General features: G+C 40.2%; 2 protein-coding genes across 2 annotated transcripts in view; one reads left to right on the forward strand and one right to left on the reverse strand.

Moving 5' to 3' along the window:
• Positions 1–52: 52 nt before the first annotated feature.
• MRPL13 (mitochondrial ribosomal protein L13) lies at positions 53–27,758 on the reverse strand. Its single transcript, XM_060681856.2, has 7 exons — positions 27,649–27,758; positions 25,663–25,786; positions 24,147–24,240; positions 22,552–22,612; positions 7,571–7,657; positions 4,691–4,812; positions 53–354 (listed from the first exon to the last, which is right to left on the reverse strand). Exons 1-7 carry the CDS (start codon positions 27,673–27,675, stop codon positions 330–332), a joined length of 540 nt encoding a protein of 179 aa, XP_060537839.1. The 5' UTR covers positions 27,676–27,758; the 3' UTR covers positions 53–329.
• Positions 27,754–27,899, forward strand: part of MTBP (MDM2 binding protein) — a 30,526-nt gene continuing 30,380 nt past the window's right edge. The window contains exon 1 of the mRNA XM_034422238.3: positions 27,754–27,893. Within this exon, the coding sequence (XP_034278129.2) occupies positions 27,824–27,893 (70 nt within the window). The 5' untranslated portion in view covers positions 27,754–27,823. The remainder of the gene's footprint in view (positions 27,894–27,899) is intronic.

Below are 27,899 nucleotides of genomic sequence, written 5' to 3' on the forward strand. Positions count from 1 at the left end.
CATAAAAGTTCAACCAAAGGACAGAAAGATATATGGAGTTAAAATATACATATTATTTGCAGAAAAACGTTATTTATTACTTATTTATTTCAGCTGTTTTTGATCTCTCTCTCTCCCACCAAAAAGGAGGATATAACAAAAAGAAAAATGTACCAACTAGTCTTGGTTTTGCATCTTATTAAAGATTTTTTAAAAATCAGTAATACATAAAAAATAATTTAAAGTAGATAATCCAATGCTTATGCAAACAGCCATCCAGTAAAAATTCTGGGAGGTTCCTGGCATTACAAAGTAATAAGCTTCTCTTTGACTCTTTTACATTCTTCCTATTACGTTGGTCGAAAGTCATCAGGCCTGTAAATAAAAGAATAAAAACTCATTAATTGGGATCTTTTGTCCTAGTATAATAGAAATTTATCTTAAGGGAAAGAAGCAGAACAAGAAGCAATGGGTGGAAACTAATCAAGGAGAGAAGCAACCTAGAACTAAGGAGAAATTTCCTGACAGTTAGAACAATTAATCAGTGGAACAACTTGCCTCCAGAAGTTGTGAATGCTCCAACACTGGAAGTTTTTAAGATGTTGGATAACCATTTGTCTGAAGTGGTGTAGGATTTCCTGCCTTAGAATGGGGTTGGACTAGACGACCTCCAAGGTCCTTTTCCAACTCTGTTATTCTGTTAGATACCTGCCTTATATTTTTCAATAGAATTCTCCATAAAGTAATATTGTGAGATGGATATTAATATACATGTCTGTGTTTGTGTGTACAGTATGTGTATGCAGGCCATTGTTTGAGTCCTGGTGAACTATCTGCCTGCAGTTTTCTTGGCAAGGTTTTCAGAAGTGATTTGACATCGTCTCCTTTCTAGGACAGAGAGTGTCCTAGAATCTTGGTCCCAAATCACCACCTAGCTAGAACTCACAGTCTCCTGGTGCCTTTAACCACTACGCCAAACTGGCTCTCGATATACATACAGGTGAACATTAATAAACCTATGTGTACAGCCAATATGTAAAAGAACATTGAAAAAGAATTCAGAGACTTTGTAAAATATTTATGGATATAATGAAGCTGCACAGCTTACATAGTCACTAATCCAGCTCCTCTTAACATCTCAGTGACAGAATATTCATTAGCACTGGATGGTGGGTATGAAATTTTTCTTAATGGGAAAAGGAACAATGAGAATGTCATTGGGTTTCCAATACCCTGCACTGTTTTTCGAAGTAGACTTTGTTCAGTTACCTAAAATACAGCTATCTAAAATATGCGATGCCTATTGTTCTACAAGGTAGAAAAAATATATAGACTCCTTTAATAGCAGGTATCTTAGTGAAAAATCTATACGAGGAATAATTTGATTCTACCTAGAACGTGGTAATAATTATGGATGTCTCTTCTAATCTTCTGATGTAATCCTCTATTTCCCACTAAATTACTTCTTTTCTATATGTTGTTTTTATGACATGGGCTGTTGCTATGAAACACATTTTTGTTCAAAATGAACTTCCTATTTTTTTTGTCTATACAATAGAGTAGAATAGTGCAGAAGACAGAATTCATGTTTTTATGAGAGATACGTCTGTTATTTCCCATGTTGACAGAATAAATCAAACAAACTGGACAGCACAATTTTTTTTAAACTGCAAAAGGAAAAAAAAAAAAAATCCCAAACAGATGTCCAAAGGATATATAGGGAATTTAGATTTTCATACCAAAATCTAATGAGATGGAGCAAATCAATAGATTATGTGCTCCTATTCCAGGATCAAGCAAGTTTTAAATATTGGTGAGGAAGGTAATCTGGCTAACTTGAAACACAACTTTCATTAGCACCTATGTATCCCTTAATTATGATTACAATAGAAGCCTGAGAAGAGAATATATATTCCATCAAGTCTACTTCCAACTTTTGACAATTCATAATCATCTTCTTTTAATGACCCCATAATCAGTGGTGGGTTGCCCCCGGTTCGCACCAGTTCTATAGAACCGGTAGTAAAGCCAGTGGGAGGCTCCGCCCACTGACCCCGACATCATCAGAATGATTCTGCACATGCGCAGAAGAGCACACATGTGGCCCTGTTGCGGATAGGTAGTAAAGGTAAGTAGAACCCACCCCTGCCCATAATTCCTTGCGGGGTGGAGTCTGGGCAACCGAATGGAGCTGAGTGTTTACTCGCTGGATGCCCTTCTTGTCGCCAATGCGGAGTCATATTCAGTAGATATATTCTCATTGTGCCCAAAGAGAGAAATATCTGCCCCTACCTAGGATCGAACTCACAGCCTCCTGATTGTGAGGTGAGAGCTCCAGCTCTAGGCCACCGCACCACTCAACTTTTGACAATTCATACTATCATAACATATCTTATTTAGAAACCTGAGAACAAGGACATTGTTTTAATTATTCACTATTTTAGTTACCACCAAGCAATTAAAATCAACTATGAAAAAGCTAAGGAGATTGGAATGCAGTGATTATTAACTGATGACACGTATTCTGTTTGGTGATATGATGACACTTCATCTTTCAGGCTTCCTTAATTTAAAAAAATAACCTGTTTGAATAGACTCTTGAATGCAGTGTTTCACCTGATGAATCATAATTACCAAATACAGGCAATACTTTACAAGGCAAACATACCTTATATTAACCTTAATATTCTTGTTAAAGTAATGCATAGAGAAAGTCAAGTCAATGTTTTAGGAAAATGCATTCATTTCACCAAAATGGTCTACCAATTTACTCTAATTGAAGAATGGGCAGAACCCTTTGGTGGTGGTGGGATCTGCTTGGGTTGCAGTAGGTGGGCCTATCACACATGCCATTGTCTACATACTGAGCCAATTACTTTTTGGTCTTTTTTAAACTGTGCGTTAAGCTTATTTTAAAGATTTACAGTTTAGAATTTAATTTAATTTAATTTAATTTAATATTTAAATTTATATACCGCCCTTCTCCCGAAGGACTCAGGGCGGTGAACAGCCAGAAGTAAAAAACATCAAATACAAAATTTAAAAACAATTTAAAAATATATTAAACAATTTGGCCCGACAGTTAAAATCCCCCATTTAAAAATTAAAATTAAAACTACACAATTGGAGAGATTAGGCCAGCCCAGCTTGATGAAATAAAAAAGTTTTGAGGGCCCGACGGAAAGAACGTAGGTCCGGAATTGTCCATAGCTCCGGGGGAAGCTCGTTCCAGAGGGCAGGTGCTCCCACAGAGAAAGCTCTCCCTCTGGGGGCCGCCAGTCGACATTGTTTGGCCAACGGCACCTGGAGGAGCCACTCTCTGTGGGAGTGTACTGGCCGGTGGGAGGCTCTCGATGGCAGAAGGCGGCCTCGTAAATATCCAGGCCCTAAGCCATGGAGCGCTCTAAAGGTGGTCACCAACACCTTGAATTGTACCTGGAGGACCACCAGGAGCCAGTGCAGCTCACGCAGGAGAGGTGTTACATGGGAGCACGATGACGCTCCCATAATCACCCGCGCGGCCTCGTTCTGGACCAGTTGGAGCCTCCGGGTGCTCTTCAAGGGGAGCCCCTTGTAGAGAGCGTTACAGTAGTCCAGGCGGGAAGTGACGAGGGCATGAGTGACCGTGCGCAAGGAATCCCGATCCAGAAAGGGACGCAACTGGCGAATCAGGCAAACCTGATTTATGTGTTTCTGCCTTAAAATGAGAGGAACAAATAGCACAATTGATTCCTAATTATATATAGGAATGGTTGCTTAGCCTGTAGAAGGTATGTTGGTGTGGCCAACATCTCATAAGGGACCTTCCTTAGTTTATTAGGCTGCAAAGGCAACAAGGGAGGAAAGTATTTTAAGATTTGCAAATGTGATATAGAATAGAATAGAGTAACAGTTTCAAGGGACCTTGGAGGTCTTCTAGTCCAACCCCCTGCTCAGGCAGGAAACCCTACACCACTTCAGACAAATGGTTATCCAATCAGCCTTCCAACATAGTCCAGATAGAAAGGACGCCCAGATAAACTAATTTTACTTTATCGTGAGGTTACCTTAACCGAATCTTGTGTGATTTATAATTGTTCTGAAACTTTTACTCAATTTAGTAAATTTATCAGGTCACAAACCAACATTTAAGGATGTTGAATTTAAGAACTGTTAAACCAGAACAGACCACATCGATCCAAGGCATTCTCTGCATTAAGCTAGACTAGTCCTTTAATATACTTACATTTGTTCATCTTTAAGCAAATTATCTAATGGTTAAGCTTGATCCCATTGAAAACCAATATAGTTTTCTCCAATATACCTAACCATATTTCATTGGCCCAAAACTGCTCTTTATGAAGTGATAACATTTGCAGGTGTGCTCTTTCATCAATTGAAACCACATGCTTGGCATCTCCTTGTGCTCCTCTATTTGAAATATTTTGCTTTTTGGCTTGTGCTTCTTATGGGACTGGAAGCATACCTGCAAAACTATCTTATTCTTTTATATCACCACTGCTTGTCCTGGGCCCCTTGGTGTTGGAGGCAGACAGACATTTCATTTTGGCACACCGGAGAAAAATTAAAGCAGCCATATGGTTATGTAGATGTGTAAGATTATAAATACAGATAAGTCCTCGATTTATAACCATTCACTGAGGTAAATGCATTTGTTGGAAGAGGATCCATTGCAGAAGGTATCACAAATACTTCTTTATGAGACACTTACGGAGTCCAGATCTTTGGGAAAGCATCGATTTCCTCTTGTGTATATTCATTTAGCTTCTTGGGCACATTGCGAGGCTGTGGAAGCTCCTCTACCAAATTCTTACGAATGTCTTCAGGAATAACCTAAAGAAAGGAGAAACACAATGGTTATGTTGTGGCCTGTCGGTCGCTGGCCCCGCCAGCAGCCAAATCAGAGGAGGAGGAGGAGGCATGGGAGACAGGGTCAGCATCAAGGCAACCTGAGAGCTCCGAGGGGGAAGAGGGAATGGAGCTGGCAGAGAGAGAGACAGAGGCGGAGCCTGGGCCATCCGTCAGCCCTCAGATGGAGAGACAACAGCCACCAGGTCTGGAGGTGGCTGATGAGGAAGAGGAGGAAGAGCTGGGTCCAGTGCCTGATGCGCAGATGCACAGAAGGCAGAGGAGAGGAGAGCAGTGGAAATCTGTGGGCCGATCCTTGGGACAGAAGAGCCACCGCTACTATCAAAGCCCCACCCTAGCTCTGGGGATAAAAGGCAGGGGGAGAAGAAGAATAGATGTGGCAGACAAGTATTCATCTCCCTGCTGGAGGACTTGTTAGCTTGCGGTGAGAAACTGTTTGCCAGGGCTGCTGGTGCTCCTAATAAAGGAATCATTGCTTCAACTACAGAGGGCTTGTTGTGTTTGGGGAGCTGGGTCAGAACAGATAACCATCAGTCTTCATCCAGTTCTTCAGAAGGCTGGACCTTTGAGGATGCCGTTCAATTACAGCTATTTAGAGATAGCTGAAAAGAAGTGTATATTTCCTTTTTTGTACCTCTTAGTGTCTCTAAATCACGGGTGTCAAACTTGGCGTGCCACATCCCTGTTCTAAATCAAATACCACCATTTCCAAAAAGGAGACAAAACGCAAACTTTTCATAGAATCATGAGGTTGGGAGGTGCCGCTTGGACAATTGAGTCCAACTTCCTAAGGGCAGCAATCCAAATTAAAGAGTTCCAGACGAATGGCTGCTTTGCCTTCTCTAGGATCTACCCAGTATTTCTGTTAATTAGATCCATGGTCAAACTGGATCATTATTTTTCATTATTATGTTTTTTTTTCCAAAATCCAATTCCCGTCTTCCTATAATTTCAATCAATTATTTCTTATCAAAATATTATATCCATCGTCTTCTGAGACCTAAACATTCCTGGTTCCTTTATTCTTCCTTTACAGGCTTTGTTTCTAGTCACTTGCTCCTCTTAATCTGTTTCATTCTGACTCCTTAAACTGCAGTGCCCGGCGACAAAGTGCAGTCTATGCAGAATAAAGAGAAATTACAGTATACGTCTACTGAATATGTATGTATCCTTTCCGCAGCCAGATCGCACTGAATGGAGATGGGCAGTGTTAAGTTGAATATATTAAATTAAAGATATCATAAGGTGAAAATATGAGAAAATTTAGATTTAGAAATATTTCCTATTGACAAATACATGCTGAATTCTGCTAATTACTGCTTTTTCCTTTCAGGAGGATTACAGAATGATCCTTTAATTTAATTTAATAATTTAATTTATTTAATTTAATTTAATTTAATTTAATTTAATTTAATTTAATTTAATTTAATTTAATTTAAGTAATGTAATGTAATGTAATGTAATGTAATGTAATGTAATGTAATGTAATGTAATTTAATTTAATTTAATTTAATTTAATTTAATTTAATTTAATTTAATTGCTGTGGTGGTGCGGTGGTTAGAATGCAGCACTGCAAGCTACTTCTGCTGCCTGCTGCCTGCCTGCAGTTTGGCAGTTCGAATCTCACCAGGCTCAAGGTTGACTCAGCCTTTCATCCTTCCAAGGTCGGTAAAATGAGGACCCAGATTGTTGGGGGCAATATGCTGATTCTGTAAACCGCTTAGAAAGGGCTGTAAAACACTGTGAAGTAGTATATAAGTGCTATTGCTATTTTTATAGTCAAGATTGATTGGTGTGGATGCTTCTTTTTTTTCTTGTTTAAAGACCAGAAGTACCAGTTTAAAGACTTACATTTTCTACCAAGAATTTGTCAAATAAATTTTCATTTAATTGTAAGACCGATCTATATGTTGCTGTTGCTATATTTTCATGTTATGAGAAGCATATAGTTCTTTTGCAGGATTATCCGTATCAATTTATATCAGGGCCAAAAGAAAAAGAGCACAGTAATTCCAAAATTCTTACAACATGAGCTTCTATACAAAATTGTATTTTTCTAGTAGGTGTTGTGGCCCCGCCCTCTGAGCCTGTCCCATCGGAGGAGGAAAGCTCCGAGCATGAGGAAGAGGAGTCAGCCAGGCCTCCCTCTCCAGGCCCCTCCTCTCTGGCATTGTCTCAGGTGCCGGCCGAGGGAGAGGAGATTAACAGGGAGACAGGTGGCTCGGATCAGAGTGACGAAGAAACATCATTCCTGGACGCACGCCTCCGAAGGCGTGATAAACGATTGCAGTAGTTTAGGAGGCGTGCTAGGGATTAGAACTGAGTCACTGGACCACACCCCAGAGACTATATAATAGAGGGGGTCAGTGATCCTTGTGACGAACAAAACTAACCTTGGATAGTCACTAAAGCCTCGTTCGGAACTGCGGAGAGAAATAATTATTGTTGTCGGACATTTGGAAGCTGAGTATTTTATCTGTCTGTTTTTCTGTGAAAATAAAGGCACTTGGCAGACGGTGTGTCTATCGCTGCCAAGTCGGAGATAAGACCTGGGTGCGTTCCAAAGTGTTTCCTTAACCCTCAGCTGGCTGTGTTTGTGTGTGTGTGTGGACGGGGACAGATCAGTAGGAATCTTTCAAATTTAATTTCTTTCGATTTTAAGACTAAGAAAGCAAAGTACCTGTTATTCATACATAAGAAGAATATTAGCAACTGACATACATTATCAGGAAAAAGATGTAGCCTTTGCATCATAGTTCTTCTGTGAAGGTTCTTTGGGAGCATTCCATAGATAGCCAGTTTCACAACCTGGAAAATAAATATAGATTTTATGTATAATGCAATGCAGTTTGACACAAAGTAAGAAAATTACTTACAAAAATGCAATAAACACAAGCATAATAAAAAGGAGAGCTCTCCTTAAGTTGCTTGCAAGTGCAAGCATGAAGAGTTTGTCTTACATAAATTGCTTTTTACTGAATCAGATTAAGGAATGCCTTTAGCTCAGTATTGTCTACAAATCAACTTTCCCCAATACTGGTAAACTCCAGCAGGACTGAGTTCGATTTTCAGAATTCTCCAGCCATCATGACCTATGCAAAGAATTTAAAGGATTGAAATCTACACATCTGGAAGACTATGGATGGAGAAAACTAGAATAGAAACTACTGGGCTAATAAGAAAAGACAGGCAACAGTAACTGAAAATTCAGTTCTTCTGCACTTAAGATCAGGAAATGTACATTCAAATTGAGGGTAATTTTTTGAAAGATCTACTTCATTTTTTAAAATTGTCATTTAGTTGTTTCAGGTTCAGGTTCTCAATAGGACACATACCATTTCTAGTGGAACTGAATACATAAAAGAGAAGGAGGAAGAAGGACAAGGAGAAGGAGGAGGAGAAGAAGAAGGTGAATTATATAATGTATAGATCAATCATTTTAGAGTATATGTTTATCATTAACATTTGAAATTAAGTTCATCACAGTCCAAAAAACCAGGGAAATTACATTGAGGTGCTATCTGGAATTATTTTTTCCTTCCACTGCAGGGGTTGGCAGGATCAGACCCGTTTTCAACTTGATTTTGTTTTGCTAGTTAAACCAAGTTCTGTTCAGCCCACAGAGATATTCTGATGGATAGACATCCAAACACCTTTACAAAATGCTTTCCCAATGTTTCATTGGCTTGGAAAGACCTCAACCATTCTATTAACAACAATGCATTGAAACTCTTATGGAATGAATGGAAATGCTTCAGTGCTTCACCTTTGGTAACTGGATGAAGATGTCATGTAGAAAAGCGCAAAAGTAGTCAACAACCAAAGCAGATAAAGAGGATGTTAAAATTAAAAGGGGATGTGGTGGCTCAGTGGCTAAGACGTAGAGCGTGTTGATCTAAAGGTCGGCAGTTCAACGGTTCGAATCCCTAGTGCCGCGTAACGGGGTAAGCTCCCGTTACTTGTCCCAGCTTCTGCCAACCTAGCAGTTCGAAAGCACGTAAAAAATGCAAGTAGAAAAATAGGGACCACCTTTGGTGTGAAGGTATTAGCGTTCCGTGCGCCTTTGGCATTTAGTCATGCTGGCCACATGACCACGGAGACGTCTTTGGATAGCGCTGGCTCTTCGGCTTTGAAACGGAGATGAGCACCACCCCTAGAGTCCGGAACGACTAGCACATATGTACCAGGGGAATTTTTACTTTTACCTTAAAATTAAAAGCCTTTGTCATTGTTCTCACTGTCATCATCACCATAATTATCTGCAGGCAAAACCTTAGAACCCAACTCCAAACCACAAAGCTAACAGAAAAATTATAAGAATAGCAAGCAGCGTGAAGCACATCAGAGCAAACCAAAAGCCACGAGCAAAAAGCAGTGAGGTGAAAGCGGGCAAGAAAGGAACATCCCACAGTTTCAATTATCTTCAAACCAAGTAATTGATTTTCAATTATTTTCCAGTCTTTACCACTGATGCTTTGTGCAAACAAAAATGTGTAAAGTCTTCTAGAAGCAACAGATTTCAAGCCTTGGCCAGTCCGGCACTCCCTAAAGTTGTTCTTTTATTTACAATGCCACAGACTTTTGAGTGAATTGCTTTAAAAGTTCTGTGGAGTCCTTGGTGCTGTCTGAGCTTGTTTGTTTGCTTGCAGATACTTCATTACTGGTAGTCCTTGACTTATGACCACAACGGAGCACAACATTTCTGTTAAGTGAGACATTTGTTAAATGAGTTTTGCCCCATTTTACGACTTTTCTTGCCACAGCTGTTAAGTGAATCTCTCCAGTTGATAAGTTAGTAACACTGTGGTTAAGTGAATCAGGTTTCCCCATTGACTTTGCTTGTCAGAAACTCACAAAAGGGGATCACGTGACCTTGGGACACAGCAACGGTCATAAATATGAACCAGCTGCTAAGCATGTGAATTTTGATCACATGATTATGGGGATGCTGCAAAGGTCGTAACTATAACTATCACGATGGTCGTACGTTTCCAGTGCCGTTAAATGAACTGTTGTAAGTTGAGGACTACCTGTACTGATGATGTTACCTAAATGGGTGATGAAATGTCTACAAGCAAACCAAGCTCAGACAGCACCAAGGACTCCCCCTTGGGGAGCCCCCTTGGGACTTGTTCAGCCCCAAGTTACAGATATTCTATTCTATTTAAAAGTTCTGTTAAGCTTTTCTGACGTTGTAAAAGTCTGAACTGAGGGCTGAACATTTATGGATTCATCAGATGTTTAAGACTTGCTCAATACATAATAAAGAATCCCTTCTTCAGGAATGAATAAAGTATATTGATCCTTATGAAATAGTTTTCCTTCATCTGGTTAAGAAGTGAAAAAGTTAGATTTTTATATTTAAATCACTCTTTTTATGGCTTTTATGTAGGCAGGGCAAGCTTTTGCAACGCACTGCAATTTTCTTTGTGTAAACATATTATGGTTTGTTGCTTGGAGCAATATTTGGAAACCTACATAAAATAAGAAAAATAACGAATGAGGGCAACAGTTATGTTTGAACTTCTCCTTATTAGCCACAGGAAGTCTGGGAAGATCTGTTTACCCTAGGATGGAAGCGAAGCTGGCAAAAGTAGAGCGGGTGGCATAAGGTCCCAATGTGTGGAAATTATGATGTGTTTCGTGGGTTTATAATTGTTTTTACAGAACGTTGTTGTGAACTGCCTACGATTATCATGTATAAATGGGTGGCCATATATGTTTTCTAAATAAATAGGCATAGCCATAATTAAGGCCGGCAAAAGAAATATTTTCTCTTATTGCAGCCAGGAAAAAAAAAAAGCAAACCCAAGACCAGCATGGTAGATGCAATCTTTACAAAGGAGAGTAGTACCGTATTTTTTGGGGTATAAGATGCACCTTTTTCCACCCCTAAAAGAGGCTGAAAATTTGGGTGTGTCTTATTCTCCGAATGTAGCTTTTTTGAAGCTTTTTTTCAGTCCTAATGAGGTGCTAGCTGAGTGAAGCGATCTCCGTGCTTTGCCTGCTTTTCTCATTGCTTCTCTCTCCAAAGATAAGCTGTTCTTTAGAAGCTTTTTTTTAGCCCTAACTAGACGCTAGCCGTGTGAAGTGATCCCCACCCTCCCGTGCTTTGCCTGCTTTTCTCATTGCTGCTTCCTCTCAGCTGTGCCTTAGAAGCTGTTTTTTTATCCCCAAGCAGGGGATAAAAAACCCAGCAAACTAATGTGCTGAAGCTGACCAGACTAAGGACGTTAGCCAGATGAATACCTGGTAGGCAGATTTTTTCCCCTCCTAATTTCCTCCCCAAAAACTAAGCTGTGATTTATACTCCGGTGCATCTTATACTCCGAAAAATACGGTAGTTTACTGATTCGGATGCCACAGTTAAGGTATGTGGGGCCCTTGGTGCTCCCTGAGCTTGCTTGTTTCCTTACTCAAGATGTTTCTGTCAGGTTTCGATGCTATCTCAAAATAAAGGAATTTCCAAACTGCAGATCTTTAAGGAAATTTTCTCTTTATTGAGCATAGTGATCTGTCCCTGGCTCTTTCGCTGTCAGTACTGACCTTTGCCCCTCAATCCCTCCCTTTCCAATCCCCAATTCTCTGCGTCTCATTGGCTATCTTCCAAGCCACTCTCCTCAGCCCATCTCCGTCAGATCACAGGAATGTCCCCCTCCTCCCATCTCCGAGGAGACAGAATCTTCAAAGGAATTAAGTAGGCAAAAGTTCAAGCTTCTCCTCTCCTTATATATGTCAGTGCTGAGACGCTGACAGTTTCATTATTCAAACTAGGTAACATCATCATCACTAGCACTGATGAAGTTACCTAGTTTGGGTAATGAAACGTTTGCAAGAAAGCAAGCAAGCTCAGAGAGCACCAAGGGCCCCTCATGTCAATCCTGAGCTACAAATAGTCTCCTTTATTAGTACAGTTAAGATAGCTTGTCTGATACAGACCTCAATTTCACCAACTTCTACATACAGTAGAACCTCTGGTCATGACCATAATTTGTTCCATAACTTTGGTTGCAACCCATTTTGGTCGTGACCTGAACCTAATTCCCCCACTGGATTGTATGTAAATACGATAAATCTGTTCCAGACCCCTATGAACTGTATATAAATATTGTTTTCGATTTCAATTTTCTTCAAAACCTTCTTCTCACCAACATTACCACTCTTTGTTGTGGCCCACCAGCGGCCTGCACGGATCGTGGCTGATCCCGACGAGGAGGCCGGTGTGGTGTTATGCCAACAGTCTGGGCAGCCGGCGCTCGCATCGGACAGCGAGGAGGCTGAAGAGGATGTGGTGCCAGAGGCAGAGACTCAGCCAGGGCCTTCAGAACCTCCAGAGGCTCCTTCAAGTGGAGAGAGAGAAGTGGAGGAGCCTCTCCTCAATGCTCGAGCACGCAGGGCTGCCAAAAGGCAGGAGTGGTACTCAGGAGGAGGAGGTCTCCTCGAGAGTAAGGCTTGAGGATAATTGGCCACTCCCTTAGCCTATTTAAGTCACACGCCGTTAGTAAGTTTCTTGCTAAAAACAACAAGTATCATTATCAGAGTATTTTGGTTTATCATATCTTGTTTTCTGGGCTGGTTGCCAACCTTTGCCGGTCTTGTTTATTCTTGCTACTTAATAAATTTGATAAGGACCATTGGTGTGTGTCAATATCCTCGGAAATCCGGAGCTAGGGCAGAACACTCTTCACTAAATTTTGAGTAGTTTGGAGAAATGGCAAATGCCACCTCTGGCTGGCCCGAGTGGGGTGGGAATGGAGATTTTGCAATATCCTTCCCCCAGGAGTGGGGAGGGAATGGGGATTTTGTAGTATCCTTCCCCTGGAGTGGGGTAGGAATGGAGATTTTGCAGTGTCCTTCCCCTGCCATGCCCACCAAGCCACGCCTACCACACCACACCCACAGAACCGGTAGTAAAAAATTTTGGATTTCACCACTGATTAGAGGGCCATGGTTAATGTGGGTTGCTGTTGTTTGTAAGCAAACAGGAAATTTGGTGCTTACAAAAAAAATGGTGCAGAAGGAGAAATTGGCTGCGGCCGTGTTTGATCGCCACCTGAGTATGTGACCAGATTCAAAAATTTTGTGAATTTTTTGGTTGGAACCCGATTTGGTCGTGGTCAGAAGCAGGGTGGATTTGATTTAAATCAAGTTGATTTAAATCACAATTTAAATCATGATTTAAATTACTAGTAAAAAGGCTTGATTTAAATCAACTCGATTTAAATCATAATTTTTAAAGAGCAGCTGACATCTCTTTTCTGGCAGCGGCTCCTCCTCTGACCCTCTGTTGACTCACCAACAGTCCCAATATTGCAGAATATACAGCCTCATGCTACATAATTAAGGTCCATTTCATGCTGATTAAACTAAATTATTAATGTATCTTAAATAGAAAACTATCTTTAGATAGATTTTTACTCCCAAAGCATTTTATTAAAATAAATTTGATAAAAATCAAAAAAATCGGATTTAAATCAAAAAAATCGGATTTAAATCAAAAAAATCTGATTTTTTTGATTTTTTTAAAAAAATCATTGATTTTTATCCACCCTGGTCAGAAGCGTTCGTGACCAGAGATTCTACTGTATTGAAAATGATACGAGTCCGCTGGAGTCCTGTCTCAAAACAGAGATTCCTGACTTCAGAAAAGGAGTTCTGTGGTAGTTCGTGCTGCAAAGAAATCTGTTTCTCCTTTTTTATGTGCCTTTATCTTGGCTTGTACATAAGATTTGCATTTGAGGAATATCCTGGGGATGAAGCTTTCCAAATTGTTGAAAGCAGAGGCTGTTCTGGGGAGGGGATGGGTCAGATCCAAAAGCCCTGGAGAGCATGAGAACTACTTGGGCTGCCAGCTCTCTTGGAAAACGTGAAATAATGTAGACGTTGAACAGCCAAAAGTACAGTATATTAAAATACGCAGTTTGGACAAGCTTGATAAAAAGGAAGTTGTAGAACTGTTAATCTTGTAGGTGAAAAAAAAAAACACTGATTATATTTAAATCAAGTCTTACAATGCTAATATATGAATACATCCATGTAACATTCATCATACTTCGAACGGCAAGAATATGGAAGAACCAACTTGTCCTATTTTTCACAATAATCTGGACGGATCTGAAGATGCATTATTATTAAACTATAAGGAGTTAAAAACTAATGGAAAAATGGGATCCAATTACATGAAAATCCTACTTATTTCAAAACACAAATAAGTCTAGATCAGGGGTGTCAAACTGGTGGCATGCGGGCCAGATGCGTCCTGCGCAGGCCGCGCCCACCCCAGCTCCGCGAAGGGGAAAAAAATCACGAAACATCACGTGACGGCAACATGACATGGCGAGTTTGACACCCGTGGTCTAGATAGTCACTCAATAAATATATGGTTGTAAGATCAAGAATCACTGCCAAGAATATCATGATCTGAGATAACACTTCTTTAAAAAAACAATGAAAACTATAGCGGTAAAAAAAATCTTGCAACTGAGAGCCAATGTACCAAAGCAGCTAAGCATCTGAAAATCTCAAATTCAAATTCCAACTGTAAAGTACTATGATTTCACTAGATGATCTTCAAAACACACTTTCTCTGCCTCTCAGTCACTTTCTCCCAACTATATTAGAACCAGATTACACTAACTCAGTGGGTGTTCTAAGGATTACACGTAGACAATAGGCATCAATAAGGCTGAATGCTTGGAAGCCCTAAAGAAATATAATAATAATCACTACCACCAACACCTGAATTTTGGCTATCAAATAATGATGAAACAATTCCTATCTCACAAGTACATTTTCATGTGCACTTGATTACTCTGTCATTCACACTGGGGATAAAAAACCTGGGGATAAAAGAGATATTGTTGTGGCCTGCCAGCTGCCAGCAGAGCTGGCGGCAGACTTGGATGATGAGGAGGTTGGGGAGGAACTTGGGCCAGTGTTGGAGTCTGGGGAAGGCTCTGATGGATGCTCTGTGTCGGACGCAGAGATAGAGTCAAAGCCGTCTGACATTTCCCAGCCACTGGAGAGGCAGCTGCCTTTGGAGGCTGATATGTGTGAGGAGGAAGAACAGCTGGGGCCTGTTCCAGATACACCTATGCGCAGAGCAGTTAGAAGAGGTGAGCAACGGAGGACAAGGAGTCAACTCAGGAAGCAAAGCACACGTGGATGCTGAATGGCCCCTCCCTGACTGGGGAATAAATAGAAGAAAGGGGAGTGGTTGTCGTAGGAGACAACAGTTCGTATTTCTGAAGATTTTGCTCATGGTGTTTCGTGCCACAAAGACTTAATTTACAGCCTTTCGTCTGGGAGCTCACGGCATTGCAATTATCGCATGGAACTGATAAGGTCTGTACTGCAGTTAACGCCTTGAAGGATTATTGCCTCGACTTTTCAGTAGGTGAATGCAATTAATTCACAAGAGGTAAATAAAGAGGGTTTTTTGTGTGACAAGGAGTCTGTTTCTTGTTTCTGCTAAGGCTGGGTCAGAGCAGATATTTTACAAGAAGAGGCAGAGCCTGGGGGTGGAGTCAAGAGACGACTCAGCCTAGAATCGTTACATGTCCACAAGGGCTCCAGATCTAGCTCCCCATGAATTCTATTAGTTGACTAAATTCTTCTGTATAGGCTTGAGCAATAAATGTTAACTAGGAGTAAATATATCTTCCTGATTCTTTGTGCCTGATAGATATTAAGTTATAAATATAAGGCTTCATACTGAATCATCACCAAATCTTTTCATAGTAAGTTTGTGACCTAATTTCATAAGTTATAAGGCCCAACATTTGTGATGCCGAAACAAACAAATATGCCTCAATGTCATTTCCACGTACCACGATATTAAATAACATTCTCAGTGATTTTTTTTTATCAGCCCAAAGAAAATTGGGATACCCAGCTGCCATTGGGGTATCATATAGTAAATTAAAATTAGTTTCAGATTAATGACATGCACACATTCCTCCTTACAAATAAGGGGAAACTGAAAACAAAGAAACTGAGGGGAGATGACTTATATAAATGCAGTAGTTTATTTTGGATTAAAAAAAATGTTTTAGAATGCATGGGGTGGGTGGGGAAGGGAACCAATTTAGCACATGTTTGCCCTTCTTTAAAGTATCACCATCTTTTCCTGGGATGGCATCTTGGTTTTGAAATTTTTAGCACTTTTTAAACTTTTTGTGATATTCTAAGCCTCCTAGAGTTGTTGTATCAGTGAGATGGGCAGCATAGGAATTTAATAAATAAATAGTAGTGAAGCTGAGGAACATAGCCACACAATTTCAGGAAAAAGATACAGTGGTTTTAAAGAGGTACAAGCAGATGTCATGTTCATGATATTCATAAGGTCAGAAGCACCTCTTTTGGAACTGAATCCAAAGCAGGGTGGATAAAAATCAATGATTTTTTAAAAAAAATTTTAAAAAATCAGATTTTTTTTATTTAAATCGGATTTTTTTGATTTTTATCGAATTTATTTTAATAAAAAACTTTTGGGGTAAAAATCTATCGTAAGATAGTTTTCTATTTAGGATACATAAATAATTTAGTTTATTCAGCATGAAATGGAGTTTAGTTATGTAGCATGAGGCGGTATATTCTGCAACACTGGGACTATCGGTGAGTCAACAGCGGGTCAAAGGAGTAGCAGAGATGACAGTTGCTCTTTAAAAATTATGATTTAAATCGAGTTGATTTAAATCAAGCCTTTTTACTAGTGATTTAAATCATGATTTAAATTGTGATTTAAATCAACTCGATTTAAATCAAATCCACCCGGATCCAAAGTGCCTGATATCCTATTCCACGGGTCTGCAACCTCAAACACTCAAAAAGCCATTTGGACCCGTTTCCCACAGAAAACACCGGGAGCCACAAAACCCTTCCTGTGCCTGACTATTTCTTGAGCGGCCACAAAACTAGCATATGTAGTTGAATTAAACATTCTGTTTTCTTCTGAAACTTTTCTTTTCTTGGATTTATCCATGGTTGGCCTACCGGGAGTTGAAAAGCTCAATAAATCGTGTGCCGACGGGTGTCGCACATTGGTGGTTGTGATGATTTTTTGAGTGACAGGGAGCTGCAGCAGAGGGGTGAAAGAGCCACATGCGGCTCCAGAGCCGCAGGTTACTGACCCCTGTCCTAGTCTTAATCTCCTTGGCCTCCAAAACAGCAGATAAATAGCGAGACAACAATAAAATACCCTGTTCCTGTTGATTTTCCATTGACATTAATCCCTTCCCAAAGGCGGCAGAAAACCCAATATGTATCAGCAGCTTTCCTTTCATCCTGTACATTCCTAACTGGCAAGTAACTTAATTCCAACATCTTTATGAATTCCTTCATATGAAAGGGCCACATAACTAGAGAAAATAAGGTTAATGACGTTATTAACTCAGCATTCACAGATTTAAGATATTTACACATAATCTTCTAAGGATTATGAATTTAAAAGTTGTTCCTTAAATTACAGCCTAAGTAAAAGAATTTTGTGATGTCTATATACCAATTCAAAGTAAAGGATTTTTAAAAAAAACTTAATTAACAGCTTCAAATTCCAAGACCAAGAACATAAAGTGTTCAAACACACTAACTTTCCATTGTTTGGCTAACACTTTGATGTGTGGCAAGAAAAGTAGGAATAGTAAGTACAGATAGTCCTCGACTTGCAACAGTTCACTCAGTGACCGTTTGAACTTACAATGGCACTGAAAAAAGTGAGTTATGACCATTTTTCACACTTATGACCATTTCAGCATCCCTATGGTCATGTGATTTACATTCAGATGCTTGACAACTGACTCATATTTATGACAGTTGCAGTGTCCTGGGATCATGTTATCTCCCTTTTGTGACCTTCTGACAATTAAAGTCCATGGAAAAGTCAAATTCACTTAACAACGGTTACAAATTTAACAGCTGCAACTGGTTCATTTAACCAATGTGGCAATAAAAATCGTTGGAACAATTTAAAATAAACTACTTTGTAATTATTATTTTAAGGATTTACCTCGACTTAAGATAAAAGTTTACTTGCCCAATTCACAACAGTGGAAATATACCGTTTTCCCGAAAATAAGACATCTCCTGAGAATAAGCCCAATCGGGCTTTTGAGCGCATGCACTAAAATAAGCCTCCCCCTGAAAATATTTAAATGCAGAGCTGAAAATCAGGTAAAACGGCAAGAGGAGCCCCATCTTGCTCCACATGCCCCAAAATAATAAGACCTCCCCGAAAATAAGTCCAAGCCCTTATTTCGGGGTTCAAAAAAAATATAAGACAGGGTCTTGTTTTCGGGAAACATGGTAACCAATTCAGGCATCTTTGGACAGCTCTGTTTGGACCAGATGCTTTTTTGCTCAGTGTCCCCCAATCTTTTGGGCACCGGGGACCGGTTCCGTGGAAAAATATTTTTCTGTGGCCAGGAGGGGGCGTGGTTTCATGTGCTGCCTGCATCCCGCAGATGGGGCTTTGCATGTTTGCACGGAGTGGTTGCTGGCATGCCACAGACCGGAGGTTGGGGACCTCTGCTTTATCTGCTTCAAAGAAACTGAGATATCTTCTCTCTTATCTCAAGTGTGTGACCAGCATTACAAAACATGTTGACCCTTTCAACACGCTGGACAGGCCCTGCCCTGGTTGCTATAAACACCTGAACTCCAGACATTCCAACCTCAAGATGGGTGTGGAATCCCCCACCTCCCAGAAGTCAGGGTGGATTTGATTTAAATCGAGTTGATTTAAATCACAATTTAAATCATGATTTAAATCACTAGTAAAAAGGCTTGATTTAAATCAACTCGATTTAAATCATAATTTTTAAAGAGCAACTGTCATCTCTGCTACTCCTTTGACCCTCTGTTGAATCATCGATAGTCCCAGTGTTGCAGAATATACAGCCTCCTGCTACATAACTAAGCTCCATTTCTTGCTGAATAAACTAAATTATTTATGTATCTTAAATAAGAAAATTATCTTACGATAGATTTTTACCCAAAAGTTTTTTATTAAAATAAATTCAATAAAAATCAAAAGAATCCGATTTAAATCAAAAAAATCCGATTTAAATCAAAAAATCTGATTTTTTTGATTTTTTTAAAAAATCATTGATTTTTATCCACCCTGCCAGAATTATAAGCCTCCTAATCAATACTACCAAGTATTAAGTATGTTTGACACCTTGAGTTATTGATAAAACTAATAAAGGTGAGCTTTAAATACAAGTAGTCCTTGACTTACAACAGTTCATTTAGTGACCATTTGAAGTTACAACACAACACTGAAAAAAAGTGATTTATGACTGTTCCACCACCTTTGCGATCATGTGATCAAAATCAAGATACTGGGCACCTGATTCATATTTATGACGGTTGCAGTATCCCGGGGTCATTTGCGACTTTCTGATAAGCCAAGTCAATGGGGAAACCAGATTCACTTAACAACCATGTTACTAACTTAAAATTGCAGTGATTCACTTAACAACTATGGCAAGAAAGGAATGGGGCAAAATTCATATAAGAACTGTCCCACTTAGCAACATAAATTTTGGGGTCAATTGTGATTGTACGTTGAGGACTACCTGTACATAAAACCCCATGACCAATTCTGTAAGGGGTTCCATTAGGCAGCAGGGAGGGGTAGGTGGTATACATTCCTCAGCCTATGCCTTGCCCCACACATTCCCTGGAGGCAGCCAATGGCTGGATAGATACTTTCATTCTATCATATATCTATTTAAACTCTAAACAAGTCTGTTTTGATTGCAAATAATGCTTAGGCATATAAAACAGTAAAATTTTAAAGTCAACATTACTGCACATTTTCTTCATTTTTGTTAAATTTGACTAATATATGTATTTTGCTAGCAGATTCTTTATACGCTTTCCACTACCACTGTAATATTAAGATTTTGTTTGGCAATCCTCACTCTTAGGTGTATGCATATTTTCTTGTTTGAAGAACCATTTTACAAAATTACAAATAGAGCAAACACTACACTCTATCTAATTCAGCTACTGGCATGAAGAACTGTACATTTGAAACGAGTGAAATACTCCTCCATCATAAGCTTCCAGATAAAAATACTTTAATCTTATTCAATTAATCTGGAAGTGCCCGCTCTGAATTCACTGCCTACAATGTTTCTCATACTACTTTGTTCGCAATAAAATGTGGTTTACAGGAGCTTGCCAATTAAACCAACGTCCCCAAAACTAAAATCTGACTGGTTTATGCTGCCCTCTGGTGTTCAACCACTGTAACATTCAGGAGACTACAGATAGACCTTGCTTAACGACTGGCCAGTTAGTGACTGTTCGAAGTTACGACAGTGTTGAAAAGATAACTTTACGACAAGTCTTTGCATTTATGACCATCACAGCATTCCTGTGGTCATATGATCGACTTTTGAGCGTCTTGCAACTGGCAGGCATATAGCATAGTCACCATATTGTGTGATTTGTGCGTGTCACTGTTGGCTTCTGACAAGCAGAATCAATGCATAAGCTGGCTATACAGTTGCAAGTTGCGGTCATGGGATGCCTTGCTTAATGACCCACAGCGACTCATTTAACGGCTGAATGGGAAGTGACAGGTCTGTTGAGGCCAAGCGATGTTTCGCTTAGTGACCATGTCACTTAGCAAAGGAATTGACAGTCCCAGCCGTGGTCACTAAGTGAGGACTACCTGTAAAACTGAAAATTAATTATGGGACTGCACTAACCAAAAAAGTAGTTATAGCTTATTTCTACAAGTCATCATTATGAAATGTTCAACAAACCGCATGATAGTGGCAACCCAACCACTTATCTAGATAGTAAAACCAACATATCAAGAAAGTAGCTGGCTAGAAAAGAAATACTTCCTTCTAATACATCTTCTAAAGTTAATAGAAATCAAATAACCTTTTTTGAATTTCACCTACAATGCCAGTCATAACCTGTTTAATTGTAAATTAACTAGCAAAATAATCAGATCTGTATTATAGCATAGGAAGCATGTGTACTAGCATTAAAGCTAGCTTATTTAGATCAATATGCTCTGGTCCAGGCCCTGATAGTTGGTAGTATCTGATTGGCTTTGATGATCTTTAAAACTCAGGATGATCAGACCTGGCTAGTGGGTGGCAACCCGAACGTATCAGGGCTGTAGGAGAAATTCAGTCTGAACAAATAGTAGGATAAATAATTTCTAAACACACGTCAAAGAAACAACATGAAATGCCCATTAGGTAAAAAGGAATACAATCAAAAGATACAATCATGATAAAGCTCATTATCTACATTAACTAAGTCATTTCAAATAGGCCACAATGTAAATATTTATTTATTTAGAAAATTTATTTGCTTGCCTGTCTTGTATCCAACGACTCTGGGCAGAAATATGCTATAAAATATTAGCCAGTGAAACTCACATCAGATAGTCACGTCATCATTTTATGCCTATGTTTTTTGCTCCTGCCATAAATGCCGAATATGTAAGCAATTCTTTTCGTGACTCTGCTGCGCTTTCCCAAGTGCACTCAACAAGGACCAGTACTACGGTCAAACATCAAAGCCAACTATGCGTCATCACATCACATCTTCTACAGAGTAGAAGAACATCAGAAAGCATCAGAACAAACTTTTTGGCCAAAGCCAAGATGGCTGAGATTAAAAAAAAAGATGATCGTGGCAAAATAGAAAACTATTTTGCCACGATCATGCCAAAACTATTTTACAAAATGGCAAAGAAGGAGCTGTTGAGGAATATCAAGCAAAACGAAGGAATGCACAGAGATCACAAATCCAAAGAGTGAGAGAGAAGGGCTTGCAGGGAGATCAGGCAGAAAGTTGCCTGGAGAAACAAACAACCACTATATAAAAAAAAGTTACAAATGAAATTAACCTCAAACATGATACATAGCCAGACCTTGGGAAGGGAAAATAAAATTAGAGAAAGAAGTTAACCAGGGAGAAACGGAACTTAATGTTCCAGATATTACCATGAATAGATATCCCAGCATCACGCTATCTATCTTTTGCAATCCTGTATTATTTAACTAAACTATTAAGCAACATGGCCATTCAAATATTCAGCACGAGTACTATGCATCCACAGAGGTACGGCCTAGTGATGGCTAACCTTTTTGCCGTTGCGTGCCAAAAGCGGGGGGAGCACGGAGGTTCGTGTGCGCACGTGCCCACACCTATAATTCAATGTGCCCTGCCTCCCATGTGCAACCTCCCCACGCTTTTGGCACGTGATGGCATGGTAGGCCCGTTTTTTGCCCTCCCCAGGCTCCAGAGGCTTTTCTGGAGCCCGGGGAGGGCGAAAACGGCCTTCTCCACCCCCAGAGGCCCTCCGGAGGCCAGAAACAGCCCGTTTCCCAACTTCCAGTGGGCCCGGAAGGCCTGAAAATCAGATGGCCGGCGTGCACATGTGAGCTGGAGCTGAGCTAGGGCAATGCTCACATGCCCACAGATATGGCTCCACGTGCCACAGGTGGCACGCATGCCATAGGTTCACCATCACGGGCCTAGTGGTTAGATCAATGGCAGGAAGGAATAAGTAGAGAGTCATTTAAGGCAGAAGACAAATATATGAGGTTAGAAATGGAACTATAAGACAGGTGGAGTGTTTGCAGAACCTCCTCCTGACAGAAACCTATGCAGAGAAAGTCAGCAAATGATTTAAAGGCGCAGATGGAGAAAAGGCAAGCACTTACTGCTGTTGGATCTTTTTTATGTAGCTCAGCAGCTGTAAGTTGCAGGAAGCCACCGGGGTATCTACGATACAAAAATGACAGCCAAAGTTCATTTAGAAACAGGCAAAAGTGAATGTGCCCAATAAAAAGAGCTTGGAAAACAATACCCTCCTCAGCCTTTCTTCCTTGAGCACATCCTTCCAGATTTGGTTAAACATTTAAATCTCTTTCTGCCTCTATTCCCCTTCCTTAGCCAGTACTACTATCTTATGTATTTATTTAGTGCTGGCAGACTGCCTTGAGATTTACACAACCAGCCCAAAAGAGGACCAAAAAAAAAAAAAAAAAACCTCCAGTTCCCCTCCACCAGGAATCAGCACCCAGATCAGCATAGAGCCGTGATGGCGAACCTATGGCACGCGTGCCACAGGTGGCATGCAGAGCCACATTGGTGGGCACGCGAGCTCAGCTCTGGCCAGCTGATTTTCGAGCCTTCTGGGCCCACCGGAAGTCAGGAAACATGCTGTTTCCGGCCTCTGGAGGGCCTCCAGGGGTGTGGGGGAAGGCCGTTTTCACCCTCCCCAGGCTCCTAGAAAGGCTCTGGAGCCTGGGGAGAGTGAAAAATGGGCCTACCGGGCCCACAGTGCCATTGTGTGCCAAAAGCGGGGGGAGTGCGGGGGGTCATGCGTGCATGCATGGGGGAGCCGGGTGCATAGAATTAAGAGTGTGGGCATGTGTGTGACCTCCCCTGCACTCCCCCCACTTTTGACACGCGATGGCAAAAAGATTAGCCATCACTGGCATAGAGTACCTCCAAAGTCAACTTCAGACCAATAATCAAGTAAACAATACCCCAATCAAGAACCTTCCAAAGAGCAGCAAACAGCTCAACCAAAGAATCTCTAAGACCGTTGCCACCCACACATGCAGGCAAGTCACTGGGATATAAACTGACAGCAAACAGCACTCCTTACTAGCACTGATGTTGTTACCTAGGTGGGTAATGAAACGTCTGCAAGAAAACAAGCAAATTCCGAGAGCACCAAGGATGCCTCATTTCAACCCTGAGCTACAAATATCCTCCTTTATCGATAACTATTAAGTTCACAATCTAGCACTGAATTCATTGCTTAACAGTGCTTACTACGACCAGAAACACTGTCATTAGTGATATAGTCAAAAAGCCATGTAAATGTCCTGCTTACCTATGGCAGTTCCAATAATCCCAGTTCCTGTTGTTAAGCAAGGACCTCACATAACCATAACTTGTGACTTGCTACTGACTTTCCCGCTGACTTTGCTTTCAGAAGCCAGCGGGAAAGGTTGCAAACTGTGGTCACATGACCACGGGACACTGCAAATATTGTAATTGCAATTTGGGTGCTGGGCGCCCAGATCACAATCACATGGCCACAGGGATTCTGCAGTGGACATAAGTATGAGGACCAGTCATAACTACAACTTGTTCAGTGAAAATACAAATGATCGCTGAATGAGAGGCTGTTAAAAGTAGAAACTCATGTACTTGGAATCATAAAAGCAATGTCAAAGGTAACTTACAATAATGTTGTTTTGGAAACATTCATTTTGTAGACTTAAGATTATGGAAAACTTACCCGCTATGTGATGAGTACACTTTCTGCTCCCATTTGTTGCCAGAAAAAGCAACATGCCTTGTATTAATGATGACAACATGATCCCCAAGGTCACCTGTTTTTTTTTTAAAAAAAAATATTTGTCCGTTAATAAATTTATCTCTAATCAAAAGATCTGATTGTATATAATGACAATATTAGAATAGAATAACAGAGTTGGAAGGGACCTTGGAAGTCTTCTAGTCCAACCCCTTGCTTAGGCAGGAAAGCCTACACCACTTCAGACAAATGGTTATCTAACATCGTCTTAAAAACTTCCAGTGTTGGAGCATTTACAACCTCTGGAGGCAAGTTGTTCCACTGGTTAATTGTTCTAACTGTCAGGAAATTCCTCCTTAGTTTTAAGTTGCTTCTCGCCTTGATTAGTTTCCATCCATTGCTTCTTGTCCTGCCCTCAGATGCTTCCTCTTCTTTGTGGCAGCCCGATATTAAGTGCCTCAAGCACAGAATGATATAAATCCAAAACATTGACACATTCCTTTTAATGGAGTCCATTAATTCATTTGAAAGTAAATCAAATGGCTAGCTAATAAAGCCATTGCCGTGGGATGTGCAATGTATTGTCAGAAACAACTCAATTTTTGAGACACATATATGGGGTTGAACTTTGATCTAAAAATATCTGAAGATAAAAAAGGGTTTCAGTTTACTAACACAAATTATTACCCACAAATCATGTTTTGCCCTCTACTTAATATCTATGTATGCCAATGTTTAGTAGGCTTTTCATTAAAAATAATCTAGAAATTCAATATAGTATAACGACCCATACAAACAATAGTGAAATACTACTAAGAAAGCTTGCTAGATGTCCTTGGAAACATCTCAAAAACTTTCAGTGACTAGGGAACTGAAAAACTAGGTTTTACAGTTATAACTTTTTTTCTATATTTACATATTTTATCATTTTGTAAGCCGCTCAAAGTCACTTTGAACCATGCAGCAAATAAATTTAATTAAAAAAATAGATCGTTCGTTGATGCCAAAATCCAATTAAATCTAGAGCCTACTTAACGGCATCGTGCATATATTATTTTACTCCAGATGTTCTGGGTGATTCTGGCTGAAATCTCAAAAGAATATTAAATCTTCAAATTATTAATTTTAAAATAAACACAAAATAATGTTGGCTTCAAAAATCCTTTTAGATTCCATTATTTGTAATCATAGCCCCATATTCAACAAACCACCTACTCATTTTGTTGTTAAGAGTTAAACCAGGGATCTCCAACCTTGGCAACTCCCAAAAAATTCTGGGAGCTGAAGTCCGCCAGGCTTAAAGTTGCCAAGGTTGGAGACCCCTGAGTTAAACCATGGTGTAAAACAAACTTAGTAAAAAATGAATTACTGAAGATCTCTAAGATACTTAGTAGATGTAGTTCCAGTTTTGCTTATTCACTCTCCCTCCCCAATTTAGAACAGGAAAATAAATTGGTGCTGATGTAGTACATTTGTTTCAATCCAGAACAAAACTTACTCAGTGCGTGGTATATTGGTTTATGCTTTCCCTCCAGTCGGACACTTGCAATGGCTGCAAGTTTTCCTGGTGGTTGCATCCATCCATCTAAAAGGTACCAGGTTCGAGCAAATGTAGCCCATTGCTTAAAGAAATAATAGATGTATAAATAAATGGCAAATGGCAACATACAACCTTGGTTGCAAAAATTGTCATCAGGGCACTTTGGTACCACTTGGTACCACATCCAAGAATTTTACAAAATACATCAAGAAATTGTAGCTTCCTGCTATAGCACCAGCGGAACTGCAAAAAACTGCACTACTCGGAACATTGTATATTTTAAGAAGATACTTGGGGGATACCTAAGACACTGGCAGCAACCCGTATCAACCATTAGCACCAGTCAATGGTATTTGTGACACATTTTTAAATGATGAGTTGACTGAGTTTCATGTTTAATGAAAAAGATAATAACAATAATAAAACGAATAAATGAATATTAATATTAATGAATCATTAATGAAATTAATGAATAAAAGTTTATAATAAAAAATTAAATTTACATGCTGTCTGTCTCCAAATGACTCTGGACTGTACACCAAGAACAACAATGCTCTGGCAACTCCTAAAGGACTAACAAAACATTCACACTACTCACATTTCCTAGATTCAGTATATATATGTATGCTCAGCCACTGGTTGGTCTTCGTCTTCGTCTTCGTCTTCGTCTTCTTCTCCTCCTCCTCCTCCTCCTCCTCCTCCTCCTCCTCCTCCTCCTCCTCCTCCTCCTCCTCCTCCTCATTATTATTATTATTATTATTATTATTATTATTATTATTATTATTATTATTATTATTATTATTATTTAAATATGAAACTCAGTCAACTGAACATTCAAAAATGCATCACAAATACCATTGACTGGTGCTAATGGTTGATACGGGTTGCTGCCAGCATCCTAGGTATCAACCAAGTACCTTCTTAAGATGTATGATGTTCCAAGTAGCGGAGTTTTTTGCAGTTCTGCTGGTGTTATTGCAGGAAGCTGCAATTTGCTGATGTGTTATAAAATTCTTGGACATGGTACCGAGTGCCCCGATGACAATGGGTATCACTGTTACATGTTTCATCTGTAGCCGTGTAGTTTCTATGGCCAGTCGTGATATTTCATGATTTTTTCCAGTTCTTTTTCTTTGATTCTGGCATCTCCTGCTACCGCGATGTCAATAAATTGTACGGATGATGATGATGATGATGACAGTATACACAGCAAACGAGATGACCATGCTGGATTTTGTATCCCAAATCACTAGTCGAACACTTCCCAAGCGTTTATCATTGTAATGATATTATTATAATATATATATTTTTTAATTTGATTTATATGCCGCCCTTCTCCAGAGACTCAGGGCGGCTTACAATATATTATTAATTATATTATTATTATTATTATTATTATTATTATTATTATTATTATTATTATTATTATTATTATTAAATATTAATTATATCATCATCATCAACACCATCATCTATTTGTTGCTTCCAAAGTCGTGAGCCAATCTATTCCAGCTACGAAGTCAGAGTCCATCTGCGGGGTTTCATTGCTTTAAGCCAGGGGTCTCCAACCTTGGCTACTTTAAGCCTGGCGGACCTCAACTCCCAGAATTCCCTAGTCAGCCATGTTAAATGGGGGAATTCTGGGAGTTGGAGTCCACTCCACTTAAAAGCGGCTAAGGCTGCGAAAACATGGCTTGAATCCCACCTAGAAAGATCCTCCGGACTCTTCACGTGTCTAGAAACCATCCATCCAGCCGTTACTCTTGACTAGACCCTTAAAGCGACAGACCCAACGTCTCCAGGACTCTTAAGGGGAGAGATATCACGCCTTTCCAATCCTTCTTCCATAGGCGGCTTCCTCAGGAGCCGGCCCTGCCCGAGAAAGACACCCCTCCCGGATCCCGAGGCAGGCGGACGGCCGGACGGACACAAAGTCACCCCTACCTGCGCAGACTTGGTGAAGCTCGCCATGGCTTCCACAGCGCGAGCGGAAGCGGTGGGCCGCCCGGACCATAGAGACGAGAGGTCAGAGCGGCACCTTCCTGAGAAGCGGAAGGGGCGGGTCAGCCGAGGCGGAAAGTCTCGCAGGGGAGGCGCGGGAGGTTTAACGGCGTCAGTCATGGACCGGTATCTGCTCTTCCTCAGCTGGCGGCTCCAGGGCGGCCAGGCGGGTCCCGGAGGCTTTTCAGGTGCCG

This window comes from Pantherophis guttatus, chromosome 3 (genome assembly GCF_059756535.1).
Source record: "Pantherophis guttatus breed Tessera chromosome 3, ASM5975653v1, whole genome shotgun sequence".
In the NCBI taxonomy this organism is placed as follows: domain Eukaryota; kingdom Metazoa; phylum Chordata; class Lepidosauria; order Squamata; family Colubridae; genus Pantherophis; species Pantherophis guttatus.

What these genes read in the sequence shown, in the direction of transcription:
- MRPL13 (XM_060681856.2), bottom strand. Translation starts at nt 27,675, where the DNA reads ATGGCGAGCTTCACCAAGTCTGCGCAG. An exon ending in ATAAAAAAGATCCAACAGCA is followed by an intron (nt 7,658 to 22,551) that starts GTAAGTGCTTGC and finishes TTTATTTTCCAG; the next exon opens with GTTGTGAAACTGGCTATCTA. An exon ending in TACATCTTTTTCCTGATAAT is followed by an intron (nt 4,813 to 7,570) that starts GTATGTCAGTTG and finishes TCCTTTCTTTAG; the next exon opens with GTTATTCCTGAAGACATTCG.